The sequence below is a fragment of the Periophthalmus magnuspinnatus genome, chromosome 18, assembly GCF_009829125.3.
Source record: "Periophthalmus magnuspinnatus isolate fPerMag1 chromosome 18, fPerMag1.2.pri, whole genome shotgun sequence".
NCBI lineage: Eukaryota > Metazoa > Chordata > Actinopteri > Gobiiformes > Gobiidae > Periophthalmus > Periophthalmus magnuspinnatus.
Genome location: NC_047143.1, coordinates 734,362 through 757,656, shown reverse-complemented (window position 1 = coordinate 757,656; position 23,295 = coordinate 734,362). Strand labels below are relative to the sequence as shown.

Below are 23,295 nucleotides of genomic sequence, written 5' to 3'. Positions count from 1 at the left end.
GTGTGATTTCTCGTGTGTGATTTCTCATGTGATTTCTCGTGTGTGATTTCTCGTGTGTGATTTCTCGTGTGTGATTTCTCATGTGATTTCTCGTGGGTGATTTCTCGTGTGTGATTTCTCGAGTGTGATTTCTCGTGGGTGATTTCTCGTGTGTGATTTCTCGAGTGTGATTTCTCGTGGGTGATTTCTCGTGTGTGATTTCTCGAGTGTGATTTCTCGTGGGTGATTTCTCGTGTGTGATTTCTCGTGTGTGATTTCTCGTGGACTCACTAAAAGCGCACGTCTCCCGCGGGTTTGTCTGGAGCCCTCCACACAAACGACAGGTTCCTTTTCAGCTGTTTGTCTGAGTGCGTCACCGTGTCACTGTCCGAAACGCAGCGAATCGCGTGCGTCCCGGGCGGAGTCAGGGTCCAGGCCCCGCCCACGAGGACTCCACCCATCCCGCCTGGCCCCACCCCCTTAGGTCCTACCAGAACCTGACTCTGAACTGGGATTTCGGACTGAGAGGCAGGTCCGGGCCTCTCCACAGTGCGAGCCTGGAGCAGGAAGCCCATGAAGTCCCGGGAGCTTCGGACAGTCACTGAGACAAGGAGCAGAAAAAAGATTATTTATTTTAGGTTGACAAAACACTTCAAGAAGTTATATAATCAAGTGTAGTCATGATACTAACAATACAAACTCGATTTCTATACTAAGAAATAGACTTGATACTCAGTAAGGATTACGATTATTGATACCTGCGATCAATGAGTATATAGAGTCAATACTGGTTTTAGCTTCAGCTCCAAATGAAGCTCATCGAGGCTCGAGCAGGTGTAGAGGCGAATCTAGAGCGCTTTAGCAACGCTGTCAATCAAACCTGTTGCTAACGCTAACAGGAGCGACCTCGGGGAAAGAAGGACCTGATTTGTCTGTTATTAATGTTCATATCTGGATTTACAGACACAATAGTGAAATAAAAACCTCAGGATCATGTAGAGGGTTAATACGAACATTTAAGACCAGAATGAGTCTGAAGCAGCAGAGACAGAGAGAGGACACAGTTTTTCAGTGTAAAGTGAATTGGAGCCAGAGACGATGGAGCAGGAAGTGCACACATGATCACTTCCTGTTTGGAGCACGGCGGCTAACAGGTTAGCTATGTCCATTTATATAAACAGACTTTGGACACTCAAGCCACAGTGGGTCTAAAATTTGACATATATATTTACATTAGAGATTTGGCCTGTAACATGTAGGAAAGCATGAATATGCAGGGTTCATTGTACAAATTGTTTTCCAAATATATTAATTAAATTAATAATGTATTAAATGTCAGTTGAATAAACAGCAGAAAAACTTTGAACGAGGTTTACTATATATACTATACTATTACTATATAGGTTTAATATAATTCAGTCAAGTTCGACAGGCGGAATAACAAACTCAAAGGGCCGTGTGGGCCCCTGAGTAACATTGGACCAAACAGCAAACTTTAAAATAAAAGAAATACTTTTTTTTTTTTAAAGCTCCTATGACAGACTGGGCCACTCACATAAAAACCCCAGTTTGGCCATTTTTAGCTTTCACATGTTACTTCCTGGTTGTAAATCATGACATCACACACTGGGGACTTCTATCGCTGTTACCTAGCAACCGTGTAGTACACGGGGTCAAAGGTTACATCCACCAGATAAAGCAGAAAAGAGAATCGCTCGCACGGAGGCGTTTTTACCCGTGAGCAGATGTCCCGGGAGGTAGTGCTCTCTGGACGTGTGCAGAGTCACGTGACTGTGGGCGGGGTCATGAGGGTGAGCGTGCACGTGACCCGGGACCATGAGCGCGCACGAGGATCCACTGGCCCCTCGAGAGAAGGACGCACAGGGCAGAGGCAGGGACTGGACCAGGATCTGGACCAGGATCTGGACCAGGACCCGAGCCAGGACCTGAACCAGGACTACACCAGGCGGACCGGACTTTACACCTGTGGAGCAGAAGGGGCAGTACTCAGATACTCAGATACACGTACTCGAGTACAACTGTGTCAAGGCCCACGGGCCAAACGTGGCCCTCCACATCCTTTTATATGGACAGAGTAAGTTAAAGGTGTGATGGTCCTAAAATGTCCCTTTAACAGGAGACACAGTCACACAGACACAGTTTTACAGCTTTGGAAATGAACATATAATATTTAAGTAATAAATACAGAAACAGTTAATTAACAATTTAAAACAGTAGTTACATTTATTTTACATTTGACGGCGGCCATTTTGCTTTTGGTGAAAATGTGTTTGACGCCCCTGCTCTAGTACATTTACTCTAGTACATTTACTCTAGTACATTTACTCTAGTACATTTACTCTAGTACATTTACTCGAGTACATTTACTCAAGTACATTTACTCTAGTACATTTACTCGAGTACATTTACTCTAGTACATTTACTCTAGTACATTTACTCTAGTACATTTACTCGAGTACATTTACTCTAGTACATTTACTCAAGTACATTTACTCAAGTACATTTACTCTAGTACATTTACTCAAGTACATTTACTCAAGTACATTTACTCGAGTACATTTACTCAAGTACATTTACTCGAGTACATTTACTCAAGTACATTTACTCTAGTACATTTACTCGAGTACATTTACTCTAGTACATTTACTCAAGTACATTTACTCAAGTACATTTACTCTAGTACATTTACTCAAGTACATTTACTTCAGTAACAAAAAACAGTATTTTTCAGAGTACTTTTCCAGTACTGTACCATTTTTTTTGTGTATTTCATGTTTTGTCTCACTCACTTATAAATATAAATATAAATATAAATATAAATATAAATATAAATAAACATAAATCACACGTCACGTCCTGAGAGTGGAACAGGTTTGTCTGACAGTGTTGCTAAGCGTTCAGCAGCCTCTCTCCTGATTGGCTCTCTGGTTGCTATGACACTCGTGGTCTCTGCTCCGCCCTCGCTGAGCTTCATCTGGAGCTGAAGCTGAGGTGACGTCAGACTCTTCACTTTGTTCTGTGCTTGTCGTTTGTGTGAGTTTCAGTTGAACAGTTGGAGTTTATCTTTGTGTAAATACGTCAGTTCAAAGTTCAGCCTGAGACAATAGGACGTGTGTGAAGTTTGTGTTTTTGTGTAACGTTCAGTTGGATGTTGTGTTTGTGGAGCCTCTGGAAACTTTGTAAAACCCAAAGTGACAGCAGCATCTTTGATTTAACCAACAAAAAACAAACAAATGGAGCAGTGTCCCACAGCGCCCCCTGTCCTCAGACCCTCCTCCTGTCCCACAGCGCCCCCTGTCCTCAGACCTGACCTTTGACCTCCTGTCATCAATGAAGTCAAACCATTCTTCATTTATGACATAACTGCTCTGAAATATCACAGTATCACTGCAGAAATGATCAGAGACTCCTGTCACCTTCATCACCTTCATCATCATCATGAGTGTTTTTTATCATCACTGCGTCAGAATCAGTATCGAGTATGCAGAGTATTTGTTAGTATTTGTTAGTATTTGTTAGTATTTGTTAGTATCTAAATAGAGTTTTAAATGTCGTGGCATCATCAGAATAAACAGACGGACAAAGACGTGTCTCACCTCTGTCTGGAGTGAACCTCATTCTGGGGGTTTGTGGCTCTGGTTTAAGTCCAGTCTTTGGTCCAGATCTGTGCTCCCGGTCTTTGGTCCCAGGCTGGTCCTTGGTCTTTAGTCTTTGGTCCGTCCTCAGTCTCTGGTCCGTCCTCAGTCTCTGGTCCGTCCTCAGTCCCTGGTCCTGGTCCTTGGTCTTTAGTCTCTGGTCTTTAGTCTCTGGTCTTTAGTCTCTGGTCTTTAGTCTCTGGTCTTTAGTCTCTGGTCTTTAGTCTCTGGTCCTGGTCTTTAGTCTCTGGTCCGTCCTCAGTCTCTGGTCCGTCCTCAGTCTCTGGTCTCTGGTCCTGGTCTTTAGTCTCTGGTCCTGGTCTTTAGTCTCTGGTCTTTGGTCCCAGGCTGGTCTCTGGTCCTTGGTCTTTAGTCTCTGGTCCTCAGTCTCTGGTCCGTCCTCAGTCTCTGGTCCGTCCTCAGTCTCTGGTCCGTCCTCAGTCCCTGGTCCTGGTCCTTGGTCTTCGGGGGGTCTGGGGGGTTCAGGATGTAGAGGGAGGAGCCTAAACCAGAGGATTATCTCAGTCTGTTCAGCCTCAGCTCAAATCTCATATTTACTACAGAAACGTCTTATTCTGTGGAACTGGTTTGAAAATATCAAAATGATGATGAAGATGAAGACGAGCGACCAGGAGAAACGATGAAGACTAAACCCAAAGTGACAGTACTACAGTAAAAGTCGTGTGTACTTTTCTTAAGGGAAAGTTTACTTTTATTAGTAATGTTTTAATTATGTTTTATTTACATTTTTGCAGATAACGATTCATCATAAAAGTCGTAGTAGTAAAGTTTTTATTAGATATCCTGAAAAAAATATACACATAGTAGTAGTAATAGTAGTCATATTAGTCATGGCAGTAGTGGTGGTATTAGTAGTAGCAGTAGTAGTAGTAATAACAGTAGTAGTAGTACTTGTAGTAGTTGTAGTAGTAGTTGTTGTAGTAGTAGTAGTATTCATATAGTCATGGTAGAAACAGTAGTAGTGGTAAGTGTAGTCATAGTACTAGTCGTAGTAACCGTAGTCGTGCTAATACTGCATTCAACTACTTAAAAAGTACATACAGGAGGAGGAGGAGGAGGAGGAGGTGCTGTGCTCTTTATCACTTTGTGTTTGAGGATTATCCCGGACACAGGACCAGGATGTGACAGCAGCTGTGGCCCCGCCCCCTCACCCCTCTGACCCCGCCCCCTCTGAAACGCCATGGCGACGCACAAACATGCCCGCTCCCACAGCACACGCCTCGCACACGCCCCGCACACGCCTCGCACACGCCTTGCACACGCCTCGCACACGCCCCGCACACGCCTCGCACACGCCTCGCACACGCCTCGCACTCGCCTTTCACCGCCTCATTAATGAACGTCTTAAGGACTTCGTGAGACGCTACAGCCAAAACTCTTTTTTTTTTTAATTATTATTATTATTTTTGTGGTCAGTTTTGTCTCTTAGCAACCAGCGAGACGGCGGCAAACCTTTCATCAGGCCGTAAACGACGGGACAGGGGGCGGAGTCTCTCAGCTTTACTCCTGCGACGTATAACACTCACATTAATTTGTCTTTAAACGAGGCTCAGTGGCTCCCCCCGCAGGCTCCAACATGCTACTGCGAGGGGGCGGAGCTTAGTTACATACAGACCGTGTTATTACGACGCAAGATTTACAAAGTGCATTGACTCTCAGTTATATAAAATGTCTGATCAGTACAATAATTTAACATTTACAGCGGTGACAGTGGAGTAATTTTACGTAAATAAACACGTGTTCGCGCCGTTAGCTAACAGCACAAAGCTAACTGAGAAACGTTATAATCCAAATTAAACTTACAAAACGTGAAATTATCGCTCCAAAACGCGTGAAAACATCGTCTGATCATCGTGTTTTCTTGTGTTTTCGCTCACAGTGCGACATGTGACTGAGACAGGAAGTGAAGTGACGCTACCAAAATAAAAGGCACAGGAGCGATGCGCACTTCTGTCTTTTCAAAATAAAACATCAAAATGATCAAGTTCACCTATAAATTCAAAATAAACATAAAACACAAACAGGAAATAGTAATAAGTGCATTTTTAACTCGTTCCATCGGGTTTTATGTGGAAAAAAACAGTTTTATACAAAAAAATCAGTTGGAATTTCAATTTTTAGGCAATTTTTCCGTGAGATTTTGCGTGGTCCGTCCGCGTTCTTCGTCTTATCCTGGGCCGGGTCGCGGGGCTGCAGTCTAAACAGGGACGCCCAGACTCCCCTCACCCCAGACACTTCCTCCACCTCCCGTAGGACCTCGAGATGTCTCCAAACCGGCCCAGAGATTCATCGGACTCAAATACTCGACTAACAAATCCAAAATCCCGTCTACGTGGTTCTTAAAATGACAAATGTGTGAATGAAAACACAAAACACAGTACATTTTAAATTAATATCTTTATGTTTCAGAGGTTTTTTTTCGTGAGTTTTTTTAAAAGTCGAGGTGGAATTAATGTGAAATTTCTCTTCAGTCTTTGTGGATTTTCTGGATTTGGACAAACAGGTCCAGGTCCAGAAAGTTTAATTTGACTCAAAATGAAGTCACAGCTTTTCATTCATTTCATTCTCTTTTTTCAGTCTGTTCATGTCTCCACCCCTTCTCTCTTTTCCCTCTTTTCTCTCTCTCTCAACCCGCTTTTCTCTCTCCCCCTCTCCTTCCGCTCTCTCTCCTCCCTCCTCTCCTCCTTCTCTCTGCTGCTCGCTCCTCGTCCATTCTTCTCTCCCCCTGTCCACCTCCCCCTCCCTCTCTCTCTTTCCCCTCCTCTCTGGGTTCCCTCTCTCTCTCTTTGCCCCTCCCTCCCTCCTCCTCTCTGTGTTGTCTCTCTCCACCTGTCCCTCCTGCCCTCTCTTTGTCTCTCCTCCTCTCTGGGTTCTCTCTCTCTCTCTCTCTCTTTGCCCCTCCCTCCTCCTCTCTGTGTTCTTCTCTCTCTCCGCCCCTTCCTTCTGCGCTCTCCCTCCCTCTCTCACTCCTCCTCTTCTCTGTGTTCTTGTCTGTCTCTCTCTCTCTGTCTCTCTCCCTCCCTCCCTACTCCTCCTCCTCTCTGTTCTTCTCTCTCTCCGCCCTTCCCACCTGCCCTCTCTCTCTTATCTCTGTTCTTCTCTCTCCGTCCCTCCCACCTGCCCTCTCTCTCTCTCTGTCATGATGCCTGTTTTTTTTCCTGTCCTCCTGTGTTCTCTCCCCCTCCCCTACCTGTCTGTCCGGAGCTGGGCGGAGTTCCTGACTCCTCCCACACGCACCTGGAGCGCATCAGCGAGTATATATGAGCGAGTATATGAGCGAGTATATATGAGCGAGTATATATGAGCGAGTATATGAGCGAGTATATATGCGAGTATATATGAGCGAGTATATATGAGCGAGTATATGAGCGAGTATATATGAGCGAGTATATATGAGCGAGTATATGAGCGAGTACATGAGCGAGTACATGAGCGAGTACATGAGCGTGTACATGAGCGAGTACATGAGCGAGTACATGAGCGAGTACATGAGCGAGTACATGAGCGAGTATATGAGCGAGTACATGAGCGAGTACATGAGCGAGTACATGAGCGAGTACATGAGCGAGTACATGAGCGAGTACATGAGCGAGTACATGAGCGAGTACATGAGCGAGTACATGAGCGAGTACATGAGCGAGTACATGAGCGAGTACATGAGCGAGTACATGAGCGTGTACATGAGCGAGTACATGAGCGAGTACATGAGCGAGTACATGAGCGAGTATATGAGCGAGTACATGAGCGAGTACATGAGCGAGTATATGAGAGAGTACATGAGCGAGTACATGAGCGAGTACATGAGCGAGTATATGAGCGAGTACATGAGCGAGTACATGAGCGAGTACATGAGCGAGTACATGAGCGAGTACATGAGCGAGTACATGAGCGAGTACATGAGCGAGTACATGAGCGAGTATATGAGCGAGTACATGAGCGAGTATATATGAGCGAGTATATGAGCGAGTATATATGAGCGAGTATATATGAGCGAGTATATGAGCGAGTATATATGAGCGAGTATATATGAGCGAGTATATATGAGCGAGTATATGAGCGAGTATATATGAGCGAGTATATATGAGCGAGTATATGAGCGAGTACATGAGCGAGTACATGAGCGAGTACATGAGCGAGTACATGAGCGAGTACATGAGCGAGTACATGAGCGAGTACATGAGCGAGTACATGAGCGAGTACATGAGCGAGTACATGAGCGAGTACATGAGCGAGTACATGAGCGAGTACATGAGCGAGTACATGAGCGAGTACATGAGCGAGTACATGAGCGAGTACATGAGCGAGTACATGAGCGTGTACATGAGCGAGTACATGAGCGAGTACATGAGCGAGTACATGAGCGAGTACATGAGCGAGTATATGAGCGAGTATATGAGCGAGTACATGAGCGAGTATATGAGCGAGTACATGAGCGAGTACATGAGCGAGTATATGAGCGAGTACATGAGCGAGTACATGAGCGAGTACATGAGCGAGTACATGAGCGAGTACATGAGCGAGTACATGAGCGAGTACATGAGCGAGTACATGAGCGAGTACATGAGCGAGTATATGAGCGAGTATATGAGCGAGTATATGAGCGAGTATATATGAGCGAGTATATGAGCGAGTATATATGAGCGAGTATATATGAGCGAGTATATGAGCGAGTATATATGAGCGAGTATATATGAGCGAGTATATATGAGCGAGTATATGAGCGAGTATATATGAGCGAGTATATGAGCGAGTATATATGAGCGAGTATATATGAGCGAGTATATATGAGCGAGTACATGAGCGAGTATATGAGCGAGTATATATGAGCGAGTATATATGAGCGAGTATATGAGCGAGTATATATGAGCGAGTATATGAGCGAGTATATATGAGCGAGTATATGAGCGAGTATATATGAGCGAGTATATGAGCGAGTACATGAGCGAGTACATGAGCGAGTACATGAGCGAGTATATGAGCGAGTACATGAGCGAGTATATGAGCGAGTATATATGAGCGAGTATATATGAGCGAGTATATGAGCGAGTATATATGAGCGAGTATATGAGCGAGTATATATGAGCGAGTATATGAGCGAGTATATATGAGCGAGTATATGAGCGAGTATATATGAGCGAGTATATATGAGCGAGTATATGAGCGAGTATATATGAGCGAGTATATATGAGCGAGTATATGAGCGAGTATATATGAGCGAGTATATGAGCGAGTATATGAGCGAGTATACGAGGGCTCGGCAGAAGACACTCGGGGCCAGACCGTCCATGTGTCAATGTGATGCTCCAGTCTAGTTCTTGTATTTTGTTTCCTGTCCGTCTGTTTGCTCATGGGAGTTTGTGCCACTTTCCAGATTCCTGCTCTTGCTCGTTCCCGCTCCTGCCTCTGCGCTCCAGCTCCGGTACAGTCGACCCTCTGCTTTGCCTCCTGCTCTGTCTTGGTCTCCGACTCGCTTCCCGTCTCCTGCTCTGGCTCCCGCTCTCTGGATCACTCCTGCTCTGTCTTCCCTGGTCCTGTCCCTGGTCTCGTCGTGCTCCGGTCCCGGTTTTCCTGCTCCTGCCCTACGCCCGTCTGGTCTGCCTCCCGCTGCCTACGTCCCGTGTGATAAATGAACTGTCTGAACTGTCTTTGCACAAACTGTGAATAAACACCGTAAATCTGCCCTGAGTCTGCACTCTTTGGTCCACACCTGCACCAGCCGTTATGACTCTCTCTTATCTCTCTTCTCTCTCTCTGCCCCTCCCACCTGCCCTCCCTCTCTCTCTCTTCTTTCTCTTCTCTTTCATTCCTGTCTTTCACTCGTGGCAGATGGACAGGTTGGACACGCCCGGCTCCTGGACTCCTGTTTAACTGAGTGAAAGTAGGATTAGTAGTAGCAGTAACAGTAGTAGTAGTAGTAGCAGTAACAGTAGTAGTAGTAGTAGCAGTAGTAGTAGTAGTAGTCTGGTCTGACAGTTCTTCTTCTTCTTCTTCTTGTGGGACTAACATCGTCCACAGCTCCACCATGAGGCTCGTGTGCCTCCTCCACCTCAGACTCCTCCACCCAGTGCTCCTCCTGTGGACTCTCGTCTCAGGTGAGTGTTTGTGGCTGATGTTCCGCAGTAGGGCATTAAATAGATCCCACACTAGGCCTTTAAATGAAGTATTTAATGAAGTACAAGTGTGTAGAAAGACGTGTGTGTAAAATGGACACGTGCAGGTGTGTGTGTGTTTGTGTTGTCATGAGTCATGTCTTTCATTAATGTCCCATGAGCCTCTGGTCTGAACTTTGACCCGTCTTAAGTGTACTCTGTGTGAGCTCCTTTGTGTCGTTGTGTTTCTGCAGAGTCTGAAGCTGAAACGAGTTTGTGTAAAGTTTGTTTTGTTGTAACTTTGGATATTTTCAAACTGTTGAAAGGAGAAAAGTTGTGTTTTCAGGAACAGGTCGAGCGACAGACAACGATGTTTTTGTGTTTTTGTTTTTGTATCTGTTTGTTGAACAGTGTGTGTTTGTGTGTTTGTGTGTAGTGTCCGGTGTGTGTCCTGGTCGCTGGCTGCTCTTCAGAGACAGATGCGTCGCTGCGTTTCCAGTTTGGGCCGAGTGGAGCACGGCCGAGGTCAGAGTTTACTGTCAATATGAAGTTTAGTTCAAGTTTAGTTCAAGTTTAGTTCAAGTTTAGTTCATATAGCGGTTCTGCAGTGACATCATCGTTACACAAACATGTCCGTCCACATCAGACTGAGCCTCTGAACCACAGTCTGTTTATATAAGTGGAGCGACTCTGGCTCCAGTTCACGTTACATTGAAAAACTGTCGCCCTTTTCTCTGTAACTGCTGCTGTCAGACTTTGTTCCGTGTACATACGTGTACTTTGTTCCGTGTACATACGTGTACTTTGTTCCGTGTACATACGTGTACTTTGTTCCGTGTACATACGTGTACTTTGTTCCGTGTACATACGTGTACTTTGTTCCGTGTACATACGTGTACTTTGTTCCGTGTACATACGTGTACTTTGTTCCGTGTACATACGTGTACTTTGTTCCGTGTACATATTCCTGATCCCGTCTGTATCTGTGATGTCTTTTTTTGTTCGCAGTCTCTCTGCTCTCAGTCGGACGCTCACCTCGTCTCGCTCCGTTCCTATGACGACGTGGAATTTGTTGGTAAAATCGTGGTTAAACTTGGCGTTCCCGTTTGGATCAGAGGATCGGATGTTCCTCAGGTAAAGGCCCTAGGACAGAAAAGAGGAATCACCACAGCAACAGTAAACCAGAGGCGTCCATCTTAGAGGGACAGGAAGTCATGTGACAGTGGACAGGAAGTCATGTGACAGTGGACAGGAAGTCATGTGACAGTGGACAGGAAGTCATGTGACAGTGGACAGGAAGTCATGTGACAGTGGACAGGTGCAGGTCTAACCACAGACTTCGTGTAAACGCACAGAGTGAACCTGCTGATAAACCAAACCCGTTCAAGAAGTTTAAAGATTTGAAATTGAGAAATAAAAAAATGAAAGTGTAAAATAAATGCACTTTGTAAAATGTAATGTTCTTCATTAACTGAGTTTGAAGTGAACGGTCCAGTGTGTTTAAACTAAAACTGATCCTCACACACAAAATGGTTAAGGTTCAAGCTAAAATCAACTCAAATGTAAAATCTTGTGTTTTGTTTCATTCTCACATGTTTAACACAAACAAACCTGCAGATTTAGGCTGAGTTCTTCTCTCAAACTGAAAACACTCTGTTCCACCTTGTCCATCTATCTACAACTGAACTAAAGGGAAAAGGAGCTGTTCACTGGAAAACTACCACATGATGACATCACAAGGTGGGACAGATATTGTGATATTTTGGCTGATTTCTTTTATATTTTTCATGATGTTACACAAAGAAGCAGAGTGTTTCAGGTGAGCTTCAGACACATCCACAGGTGGGTCTCAGATGTTGTCAATAAACCAATCAGAAGCTTCCAAAGACATGACATCATTTTCTTGAAATGCATTGTAATTGTACTGTGTAAACTTCTGACTTTGAAAAAAGTCACTGTATAAATGTTTCTAAATTATTCTGGCATTTCTATGACAAAATAAAAGTTATAATAATGTTGTAATTGTGTTCACTTTTTGTGACTTGTTTCTCTTGTGTTTTTAGAGAAGCTCGTGGGGGAAGAACAACAGTGACGCCGTGTGTCAGGGAATAGAAAGTGAAGGTAATAATGAAACATTGCTCCGCCTCCTCTGCCCTCACCTGATCCCTCACCCAAACTCCCCCCTCCTCGCCCTTCCCTGCCTTCCCCCAGAGCTGTTATCACCAAGAGCGAGGACACACAGGGCCTCTGCTGTCTCAGGACATACAGTCATGATAAAGATAATATCAGACTGAGGCCTGTGATGGAGCTATATCTACAGTTACATCACGTAGACTGATTAACAGAAGGACAGTTAGACTGTCCAATCAGAGACATTTAGTTCACATTCCCTGTAAGAAGATAACATCCAGTCCTACTGAAACTAATCTGAAACTTGCTGTGCTCAATGTCAGATCTTTATGTAACAAGTCCTTTTTAATTAATGATTTTATTTCTTCTTTTAGTCTTGACTTTATGTTTTTAACTGAAACATAACACGACAAAAACACAGGTAATGCAATTCTAGTGGAATCAACTCCACCCAACTTCAAATTTGAATCTGAAACACGAGTAAACAAAAAAGGTGGAGGTGTGTGTGCATGTTTTAGAGATAATTTAGTTACTCACAAATTGTCATTTGGAGTGTTTTCATCTTTTGAGTATGTTTCATTCAAAATGGAGCTAAAACAATCCCCCTCCAGACTCTACTTAGTCATATACAAACCTCCCCAGCACTGTCTGAGTTTTATTGATGATTTTACTGAGATGCTTTCAGTCATATGCACAGACTTTGATGGTTTAGTCATTACAGGTGATTTTAATGTACATGTGGATAATGTGTTTGACAGGAACGCTAAAGAGCTCAGTTCTGTCCTTGAAACCTTTGGTCTGACTCAGCATGTCAGTGAGCCCACCCACAACAGAGGACACACCTTGGACCTGCTCATTACAAAAGGACTAAATATTTCAAATGTCAATGTGGTGGATGTTGCTCTCTGATCATTTGTGTGTCTTCTTTGCCCTGTCTGTTATTCCCAAACCAGCGGCTGGCAGAAATGGAGCAAGTCAAAGCTCCAGGTTCATTATGAAATTTACAGAGAAAAGATGCACATGTACAACCACAGTTTATGTAGAACAAGGCAAAGGTGTTTTTCTGACATTATTGGAAGTTGTAGAAACAACTCTCATGTCCTGTTTGCAACGGTAAACAGATTAACAAACCCCCCAGCTCCACTGCCATTAGAACTAATTTCCACATCTAAGTGCAATGAGTTTGCAGTATTCTTTAATGACAAGGTTCAGGGTATTAAAAATGCCATAAATTCCACAACGCAAATAACAACCCAGCACCACCTAGACACTTAGAGCTGACTCACTCTGCACCTGTAACTGACAAAACTGTCCCAGAGATCGTCACCAGTCTGAGTTCATCTACATGCTGCCTCCATGTGTTACCCACTAAATTTCTAAAGTCTGTGCTCAACAGTTTGCTGTCACCACTCACTCACATAGTTAGGGTTAGGGTTATGTCACTACAATCCGGAACATTCCCAAGCACTTTGAAAACTGTGGTTATCAAGTCTCTACTAAAGAAGATCAGTCTTGATGCCACAATATTGAACAATTATCGACCAATCTCAAATCTGCCATTTTAGGCAAAATCCTCAAAAATGTTGTTTACCAACAGCTTATTAATTTTCTCCAAATGAACAACTCCCTCGATGTTTTCAGGTTTTAGACCCACCACAGACTGAGATGCTCTGATCAAGGAGACACATGACGTCCCCCTGACACTGATGCACAGTCTCAGTGTTGATCCTGTTAGATCTGAGTGTTTCCTTTGACTCTGTGGATCATGGGATCCTCTTACACTAGAGGACTGGGAGGGCATCTGTGGTACTGCGCTAAACTGGTTCAAGTACTATCTAGAAAACAGGAAGTACTTTGTTGAAATTGTAAAATGTGTCTCAGATAAAATGTCCCTGACCTGTGGGGTTCCCCAGGGGTCAGTCCTGGGACCCCTGTTGTTCAGTCTCTGCCTCTCTCTGAACCTGAAAACTCAATCTGTGTCTTGAAACAGGTCCCTGGAATTGTGTTTTGTTTCATTCACACATGTTTGATTAACACTTTATTATTAGTTTGTCACATTTACAAAGCTTAAAACGCTTTGTTCCACCTTGTGATGTCATCAAGTGGTAGTTTTCAAGTGAACAGCTCCTTTTACCTTTAGTTCAGTTGAGATAAGAGACAACTCCAGGACTGAAATGATCCAGATGATTCTAGTGAAGGTGGAGTTTAAAAACACAGTGGAGCACTTCCTGTATTACCACATGATGACATCACAAGGTGGAACAGAGTGTTTTCAGTTTGAGAGAAGAAGAGTTTGTGAGAGAGATGAATAAACAACATTAGACCAGAGACCAGAGAATGTCATTACTCTGTTCTTTTGCAGGTGGTGAGGTGAAGAGCGCCCCCTGTGATGAGCTCAGGTTTTACATCTGCTCCAGACAAATGAGGTGAGGACGTCACTGCGACACCAACTTTTACACTTTTACTGTGTTTTAAACATACACTATACTGGAGCAGAAATGTCTAAAGGTGCACTCTGGAACTTTTCCTTTGCCTGGTATGTCCCCACACTTTAGCATCATCTATCACCAGACAGATCTGTGGAGAAGCGAGCTGGCTCACAGTGGGAATGCACATCTTTCACGGTCGTTTTGAGCAATAAAAACTGCTCTATGGGGTATTAAAGAGGAGGTATTTACCTCTGTGGGGTATTAAAGAGGAGGTATTTACTTCTGTGGGGTATTAAAGAGGAGGTATTTACCTCTGTGGGGTATTAAAGGGGAGGTATTTACCTCTGTGGGGTATTAAAGAGGAGGTATTTACTTCTGTGGGGTATTAAAGAGGAGGTATTTACTTCTGTGGGGTATTAAAGAGGAGGTATTTACCTCTGTGGGGTATTAAAGAGGAGGTATTTACTTCTGTGGGGTATTAAAGAGGAGGTATTTACCTCTGTGGGGTATTAAAGAGGAGGTATTTACTTCTGTGGGGTATTAAAGAGGAGGTATTTACCTCTGTGGGGTATTAAAGAGGAGGTATTTAGCTCTATGGGGTATTAAAGAGGAGGTATGTTTTTGTATATTTATGGAGGATTGTTATGTGGAGCGTGGGTGATGTAGGCTTGTGGGCGGAGCCTCGTACAGACTCGTACTGCTAACTGTAAGGAGGGTTTGAATAGAGCCTGGACAGATCTCTAGATGACTCAAACATGGGTGACATCTCTAACCTCTTCAGACGTGTTTTTGACATGTTTTTTGACATTAGAACACGTGAGAAAGCTCTAAAAAGACCTCCTCCTCCTCCTTCTTCTTCTTCAATAATGTCGCTGCTGTGGTTGAAGTAAAAACATTTATCGACTTTTGCTCGTTTATAGTTTGGAAGATCAAAACATCGATGAAGAGGCCGACGCTCCATCAGGTCAGAACCTCTGTGTTTAATGTTTCCTCCTCACACAGACCTGGAGTTGTGTTTTGTTTCACATGTTTAACACAAACAAACCTGCAGATTTAGGCTGAGTTCTTCTCTCAAACTGAAAACACTCTGTTCCACCTTGTGATGTCATCATGTGGTGATACAGGAAGTGCTCCACTGTGTTTTTAAACTCCACCTTCACTAGAATCATCTGGATCATTTCAGTCCTGGAACAACTGACAATCTACAACTGAACTAAAGGGAAAAGGAGGAGTTCACTGGAAAACTACCACATGATGACATCACAAGGTGGAACAGAGCATTTTGAGCTTTGGAAATGTAACAGACGAATAATAAAGTCTCTGTTGTCTCTTGTCTTAGTCCTGTCTCTGTCTCTCGCTCAGGCCTGTCTCTGTTGTCTCTTGTCTGTTGTCTCCTGTTTAGCTCTGTCTCTGTTGTCTCTTGTCCCTGTTGTCTCCTGTTTATCTCTGTCTCTGTTGTCTCTTGTCTCTGTTGTCTCTTGTTTAGCTCTGTCTCTGTTGTCTCTTGTCTCTGTTGTCTCCTGTTTAGCTCTGTCTCTGTTGTCTCTTGTTTAGCTCTGTCTCTGTTGTCTCTTGTCTCTGTTGTCTCCTGTTTAGCTCTGTCTCTGTTGTCTCTTGTCTCTGTTGTCTCTGTTTAGCTCGGTCTCTGTTGTCTCTTGTCTCTGTTGTCTCTGTTTAGCTCGGTCTCTGTTGTCTCTTGTTTAGCTCTGTCTCTGTTGTCTCTTGTCTCTGTTGTCTCCTGTTTAGCTCTGTCTCTGTTGTCTCTTGTCTCTGTTGTCTCTCGCTCAGGCCTGTCTCTGTTGTCTCTTGTCTTAGTCCTGTCTCTGTTGTCTCTGTTGTCTCCTGTTTAGCTCTGTCTCTGTTGTCTCTTGTCTCTGTTTAGCTCTGTCTCTGTTGTCTCCTGTTTAGCTCTGTCTCTGTTGTCTCTTGTCTCTGTTGTCTCTCGCTCAGGCCTGTCTCTGTTGTCTCTTGTCTTAGTCCTGTCTCTGTCTCTCGCTCAGGCCTGTCTCCGGGGCAGAGTTTGTCGTCTGTGATGTGGGGGCGGAGTCACCTTGTGGCGGAGGAGATCCTTGGCTCCTCCTCCTTCCTCCTCCACCTCAGGTCAGGCTCCATCACACAGAGCTGCTACGACCGTTTCAGTCGACAGGAGGCGCTGTACCTGGGGCTGGTTCACAGGACGCTGGAGGTCAGTGCTTAAAGTGGAACTAAACTGTACGTGGCCTCATTTTTAAGGACAATTTGAATCTTTCTCCTAAAAAACGTCTAAATCTAAGTTTGCGCCGCTTCAGTGACCCCTGTAATTTCAAGTAGTTGATAACATCACACAGAGCTGCCCTGATTACAGCCAGGTGTTTGGTCCTCCAGACTCCACCCCTCCTTGCCCCTCACTCTCCTTTAGCCCCTTTAGCCCTCCAGGCCCCGCCCCATTAGCCCTCCAGGCCCCGCCCCTCACTCTCTCTTTGTTTTCAGGCGTCGTACGACCCGGACGCTGACCCGGACACTGACCCGGAGGTGGGCTGTCTGCTGCTCGACACAAAGGAGCTGTACAGGAGCAGATCCTTCGCACAGGTGAGCATCAGAACACACAGGTAAAGCTTCACTCTGTAACATTTCTGCTGGAGAGTCTGCTTCGAGTGCAGGACAGAGTACGTCTTCACTCAATCATGCTTCAAATCATTATATTTAAGCTTTTACTGGTTAATTGTATCTATGGTAACCTGCTAGCATAGAGTGTATATATAAACGGACAGAGCTAACCTGCTAGCATAGAGTGTACATATAAACGGACAGAGCTAACCTGCTAGCATAGAGTGTACATATAAACGGACAGAGCTAACCTGCTAGCATAGAGTGTATATATAAACGGACAGAGCTAACCTGCTAGCATAGAGTGTACATATAAACGGACAGAGCTAACCTGCTAGCATAGAGTGTACATATAAACGGACAGAGCTAACCTGCTAGCATAGAGTGTACATATAAACGGACAGAGCTAACCTGCTAGCATAGAGTGTACATATAAACGGACAGAGCTAACCTGCTAGCATAGAGTGTACATATAAACGGACAGAGCTAACCTGCTAGCATAGAGTGTACATATAAACGGACAGAGCTAACCTGCTAGCATAGAGTGTACATATAAACGGACAGAGCTAACCTGCTAGCATAGAGTGTACATATAAACGGACAGAGCTAACCTGCTAGCATAGAGTGTACATATAAACGGACAGAGCTAACCTGCTAGCATAGAGTGTATATATAAACGGACAGAGCTAACCTGCTAGCATAGACTGTTTATATAGACCTCATGATCACTCTTCTTCTCCATGTCCTTGTACCTTCCAGGATCCTGCTGCTGCCCCCCGGTGGCTGCGCTTTGCCCTGCAGTCCTTTCACTTTGTAGTTGTAGACAACCCTCTTTACCTGTTGGTGGCGCTGTCGGCTCGCTCTTTCCTGAACAGCTTTGTGTTGGAGTCCGTTCCTCTGCCGGGGTTTATGCGCAGCCCCGAGTCTGAAAGTCTGTACCAAAGATGGAGGGAGGAGGCGGAGGAGGAGCTCACACTCACACACAGGTGAGTCATTAGCGCAGGTGCTCTACATGCATGTCTACGGCAGAATCTTCAGCAGTTACCATGGTGATACAATGCGCACATTAGCGAACACTGCCGACATGCTAGCTAGCGTGCGACTGCGGTGTTATTTGAGAGGAACCTGCTGTAGATCGGATGAGTCAGTTCTTAAACCTCAGACAGAGCGGTGCCTCGGGTTAGCGTCACAGACTCAGACAGAGCGGTGCCTCGCGTTAGCGTCACAGACTCAGTCCACAGTTTTAGTTCATTTATAGTTTTAAGATTCTGTCTCAAATTGTGTTTTGTTTTAGATTCAAAGACGTGATTGAAAAACATCAAAATAAAAGTGACATTTATAAAACCATCAACGTCTTCAGAGAACACCTGATGAACCAGAAGATCCTCCACAGGCACATGTGAGAACTAAACCAGGACTAAAGAGGGTCTAAACCAGGACTAAAGAGGGTCTAAAGAGGGTCTAAACCAGGACTAAAGAGGGTCTAGACCAGGACTAAACCAGGACTAAAGAGGGTCTAAACCAGGACTAGACCAGGACTAAACCAGGACTAAAGACGGTCTAAAGAGGCTCTAAACCAGGACTATCCATCCATCCATCCATTTTCTTCCTCTTATCCGGGGCCGGGTCGCGGGGGCAGCAGTCTAAGCAGGGACTCCCAGACTTCCCTCACCCCGGACACGTCCTCCAGCTCCTCCGGTGGGACCCCAAGGCGTTCCCAGGCCAGAGAGACATAGTCCCTCCAGCGTGTCCTGGGTCTTCCCCGGGGCCTCCTCCCGGTGGGACATGCCCAGAACACCTCCCTAGGGAGGCGTCCAGGAGGCATCCTGAGCAGATGCCCGAGCCACCTCAGCTGCTCCTCTCAACGTGTAGGAGCAGCGGCTCTACTCCGAGCTCCTCCCGTGTGACCGAGCTCCTCACCCTATCCCTAAGGGTGCGCCCGGCCACTCTGCGGAGGAAGCCCATTTCAGCCGCTTGTATCCGCGATCTTGTCCTTTCGGTCATTACCCAGAGCTCATGACCATAGGTGAGGGTAGGAACGTAGATTGAGGTAAATCGAGAGCTTCGCCTTTGGGCTCAGCTCCTTCTTCACCACAATGGACCGATACAGCGACCGCATCACTGCAGACGCTGCACCGATCCACCTGTCAATCTCCCGCTCCATCCTTCCCTCACTCGTGAACAAGACCCTGAGATACTTGAACTCCTCCACTTGGGGCAGAGACTCACCACCCGGAGAGAGCAAACCACCTTTTTCCGGTCGAGAACCATGGCCTCGGATTTGGAGGAGCTGATTCTCATCCCAGCCGCTTCACACTCGGCTGCAAACCGCCCCAGTGCTGCAGGTCCTGGCTCGAAGAAGCCATCAGGACAACATCATCTGCAAACAGCAGAGATGAAATCCTGTGGTTCCTAAACCAGGCCCCCTCTGGCCCCTGAACCAGACCCCCTCTGGCCCCTGAACCAGGCCCCCTCTGGCCCCTGAACCAGACCCCCTCTGGCCCCTGAACCAGACCCCCTCCGGCCCCTGGCTGCGCCTAGAAATTCTGTCCATAAATATAATGAACAGAACCGGTGACAAAGGGCAGCCCTGGAGTCCAATATGCACCGGGAACAGGTCTGACTTACTCCCGGAAATGAACACAGCTCCTGCTCTGGTCATACAGGGACCGGACAGCCCTTAGCAAAGAGCCCCGGACCCCATACTCCCAGAGCACCCCCCAAAGGACACCACGAGGGACACGGTCGAATGCCTTCTCCAGATCCACAAAACACACGTGGACTGGTTGGGCAAACTCCCATGAACCCTCGAGGACCCGATGGAGAGTATAGAGCTGGTCCAGTGTTCCACGACCAGGACAAAAACCACACTCCTGAATCCGAGGTTCGACTATCGGTCGGATTCTCCTCTCCAGTACCCTGGAATAGACCTTACCGGGAAGGCTGAGGAGTGTGATTCCCCTGTAATTGGAACACACCCTCTGGTCCCCCTTCTTATACAGAGGGACCACCACCCCGGTCTGCCATTCCACAGGTACTGTCCCCGACCGCCACGCGATGTTGCAGAGACGTGTCAGCCAAGACCCACAACATCCAGAGACTTGAGGTACTCAGGACGGATCTCATCCACCCCCGGAGCCTTGCCACCGAGGAGCTTGTCAACCACCTTAGTGACTTCAGCCAGGGTGATGGACGAGTCCGCCTCCGGGTCCCCAGTTTCTGCTTCCTCCTCGGAAGACGTGACAGTGGGATTGAGGAGATCCTCAAAGTATTCCTTCCACCGCCCGACAACATCCCCAGTCGAGGTCAGCAGCTCTTCACCCGCACTGTAAACAGTGTTGGTGAAGCACTGCTTCCCCCTCCTGAGGCGTCGGACGGTTTGCCAGAATCTCTTTGAGGCCGTCCGATAGTCCTTCTCCATGGCCTCCCCGAACTCCTCCCAACCCCGAGTTTTTGCCTCTGCAACCACACGAGCCGCAGCACGCTTGGCCCGCCGCTACTCATCAGCTGCCTCAGGAGTCTCACGAGCCAACAAGGCTCGATAGGACTCCTTCAGCTTGACGGCATCCCTTACTTCCAGTGTCCACCACCGGGTATGGGGATTGCCGCCGCGACAAGCACCACAGACCTTACGACCACAGCTACGAGCAGCCGCATCGACAATAGAGGTGGAGAACATGGCCCACTCGGAGTCCATGTCTCCAACCTCTCCCGGGATCAAGGAGAAGCTCTCCCGGAGGTGGGAGTTGAAGACCCCCCTGACAGAGGGCTCCGCCAGACGTTCCCAGCAGACCCTCACAATGCACTTGGGCCTGCCAGGTCTGTCCGGCTTCCTCCTCCGCCAGCGGATCCAACTCACCACCAGATGGTGATCAGTTGACAGCTCAGCCCCTCTCTTCACCCGAGTGTCCAAGACACGCGGTCCCGAAGGCGCAGGGACGCGACCCTCTCGTTTACCGGAGTGAACCCCAACACGCAGCGGCTGAGCTGTGGGGCAATGAGCAAGCCCACACCAGTTCGCCACCGCTCCCTGCGGGCAACGCCAGAGAAATGGAGAGTCCAACCCCTCTCAAGAAGTTGGGTTCCAGAGCCCAAGCTGTGCGTGGAGGTGAGGCTGACTATATCTAGCCGGTAACGCTCAACCTCCCGCACAAGCTCAGGCTCCTTCCCCCCCAGTGTGGTGACATTCCACGTCCCCAGAGCTAGTCTCCATGTCCGGAGATCCGGTCGTCGAGGTCCCCGCCTTCGACTGCCGCCCAGATCTCTCTGCCCCCGTCCCTCATGGCTCCTCTTGCAGGTGGTGGGTCCACGGGAGGACGGCCCCACGTCGTTTCTTTGGGCTGGGCCCGACCGGGCCCCGTGGGGAAAGGCCCGGCCACCAGGCGCTCGCTGCCGAGCACCCACCCCAGGCCTGGCTCCAGGGTGGGGCCCTGGTAACGCCGGTCTGGGTGACGTAAACGGCCTTGTTGTTCTTTTTCTAGACCAGGACTAAACCGGGTCTAAACCAGGACTAAACCAGAACTAAACTAGGACTGAACCAGGACTGAACCAGGACTGAACCAGGACTGAACCAGAACCTCTACTCTTCTCCACATGGAGGAGCAGCGGCTCTACTCTGAGCTCCTCTTGTGTGATCGAGCTCCTTTTAATGAATCCTTTTCTTTTCAGAGAATGTGAAGAATAACGAATGAAACAGTCACCCTGTGAGAGGACGGAGGACCCCAGGGGGTCGTCCCCCAGGAGGTCGTCCCCCAGGAGGTCGTCCCACAGGAGGTCGTCCCCCAGGAGGTCGTCCCCCAGGAGGTCGTCCCACAGGAGGTCGTCCCCCAGGAGGTCGTCCCACAGGAGGTCGTCCCCCAGGAGGTCGTCCCCCAGGAGGTCGTCCCCCAGGGGGTCGTCCCACAGGAGGTCGTCCCCCAGGAGGTCGTCCCCCAGGAGGTCGTCCCCCAGGAGGTCGTCCCACAGGAGGTCGTCCCCCAGGAGGTCGTCCCCCAGGAGGTCGTCCCCCAGGAGGTCGTCCCCCAGGGGGTCGTCCCACAGGAGGTCGTCCCCCAGGAGGTCGTCCCCCAGGAGGTTGTCCCCCAGGGGGTCGTCCCACAGGAGGTCGTCCCCCAGGAGGTCGTCCCCCAGGAGGTCGTCCCCCAGGGGGTCGTCCCCCAGGGGGTCGTCCCCCAGGAGGTCGTCCCCCAGGAGGTCATCCCACAGGAGGTTGTCCCCCAGGAGGTCGTCCCATAGGAAGTGGACAGATGCTATTGTTTTTAGCCTTCTTTGAACAGCGTGGCTCCTTCCAGACAGTGCTGTGTTTGGTTTGGTCTAGTCTATGCTAGCAGGTTAGCTTTGTCCATGTACATATAAACAGTCTATGCTAGCAGGTTAGCTTTGTCCACGTACATATAAACAGTCTCTTAAGGTTGGAGTGTTTTTATTGTTCTTAAATTCACAGGTGACATTTTTAAACAGATTATGTAACATTTGTGAAGCGCCGCTCTGTCCAAATGTCTCGTGTCTAAAGTTGAAGAATTTTTAAACATTTTTATTATTATGATTGTGTTACATTAGACTTTTTCTGTCTCGTTTACTTAAAGCCCAGAACCACACGTGATCGTCCAATCAGATTTGTTTATTTCTGTGACATGTAAAATGAAGGATCTCATTGGTCGTCATCATTTACAAACAGAATGTGCTCAGTGTCGTGACTCTGCAGAAATCCTCTGTGATATTTGTTCTTTTTCCCTCGTGAGAGGCCGTATTTGTTTTATACAGACAGATCGTGCCGGTCCCTGATTGGCTAATCCACCTGTCAATCACACTCATGTGAACTCTGGGAGATTCAGCCACACCCACATCTGAAAAACCTGTGAAGGACTCTGCTCTGGACTGGACTCTGGACTGGACTGAACTCTGGACTGGACTCTGGACTCTGCTCTGGACTGGTCGTGTTTTTGATTTGCTAAAAATCGACTCCAGTAAAATTTGTTTTTAATTTAATTGTAAATGTGTTTATTTCATTGAAAAAGTTACGCACTGTCTCTTTAAAGTTACGCACTGTCTCTTTAAAGTTACGCACTGTCTCTTTAAAGTTACGCACTGTCTGTAAAGTTACACACTGTCTCTTTAAAGTTGCTCTAGTGTGTGTACTTTTACGTGAGTACTTTTGCTGCAGCGTGTGTACTTTTACGCGAGTACTTTTGCTGCAGTGTGTGTACTTTTACGTGAGTACTTTTGCTGCAGCGTGTGTACTTTTACTTGAGTATTTTGCTGCAGTGTGTGTACTTTTACGTGAGTACTTTTGCTGCAGCGTGTGTACTTTTACTTGAATACTTTTGCTGCAGTGTGTGTACTTTTACGTGAGTACTTTTGCTGCAGTGTGTGTACTTTTACTTGAGTATTTTGCTGCAGTGTGTG

General features: G+C 46.8%; 2 protein-coding genes across 5 annotated transcripts; both read left to right on the top strand.

The window, feature by feature from the left end:
• Nucleotides 1-9,039: 9,039 nt before the first annotated feature.
• On the top strand, nt 9,040-21,711 carry LOC117386489 (uncharacterized). Of its 4 annotated transcripts, XM_055229114.1 has the most exons (12): nt 9,040-9,075; nt 9,672-9,748; nt 10,182-10,270; nt 10,754-11,485; nt 11,809-11,866; nt 14,238-14,301; nt 15,225-15,268; nt 16,305-16,489; nt 16,774-16,872; nt 17,650-17,876; nt 18,185-18,289; nt 21,559-21,711. In XM_055229114.1, exons 6-12 carry the CDS (start codon nt 14,297-14,299, stop codon nt 21,572-21,574), a joined length of 681 nt encoding a protein of 226 aa, XP_055085089.1. In that variant the 5' UTR covers nt 9,040-9,075; nt 9,672-9,748; nt 10,182-10,270; nt 10,754-11,485; nt 11,809-11,866; nt 14,238-14,296; the 3' UTR covers nt 21,575-21,711. The 4 variants fall into 4 exon arrangements, with proteins under 4 accessions (XP_055085089.1, XP_055085088.1, XP_055085090.1 ...); XM_055229113.1 differs by lacking the exon at nt 9,040-9,075 and having other exon boundaries at nt 9,479-9,748; XM_055229115.1 differs by lacking the exons at nt 9,040-9,075; nt 9,672-9,748 and adding an exon at nt 9,974-10,023.
• Nucleotides 21,578-22,759, top strand: LOC129457127 (uncharacterized). Its single transcript, XM_055229210.1, has one exon. The coding sequence runs from the start codon at nt 21,578-21,580 to the stop codon at nt 22,160-22,162; it is 585 nt and encodes a 194-aa protein (XP_055085185.1). The 3' UTR covers nt 22,163-22,759.
• Nucleotides 22,760-23,295: the final 536 nt, after the last annotated feature.

What these genes read in the sequence shown, in the direction of transcription:
- LOC117386489 (XM_055229114.1), top strand. An exon ending in AGAGGCCGACGCTCCATCAG is followed by an intron (nt 15,269 to 16,304) that starts GTCAGAACCTCT and finishes TCTCTCGCTCAG; the next exon opens with GCCTGTCTCCGGGGCAGAGT. An exon ending in TGGTTCACAGGACGCTGGAG is followed by an intron (nt 16,490 to 16,773) that starts GTCAGTGCTTAA and finishes CTTTGTTTTCAG; the next exon opens with GCGTCGTACGACCCGGACGC.
- LOC129457127 (XM_055229210.1), top strand. Translation starts at nt 21,578, where the DNA reads ATGAAACAGTCACCCTGTGAGAGGACGGAGGACCCCAGGGGGTCGTCC.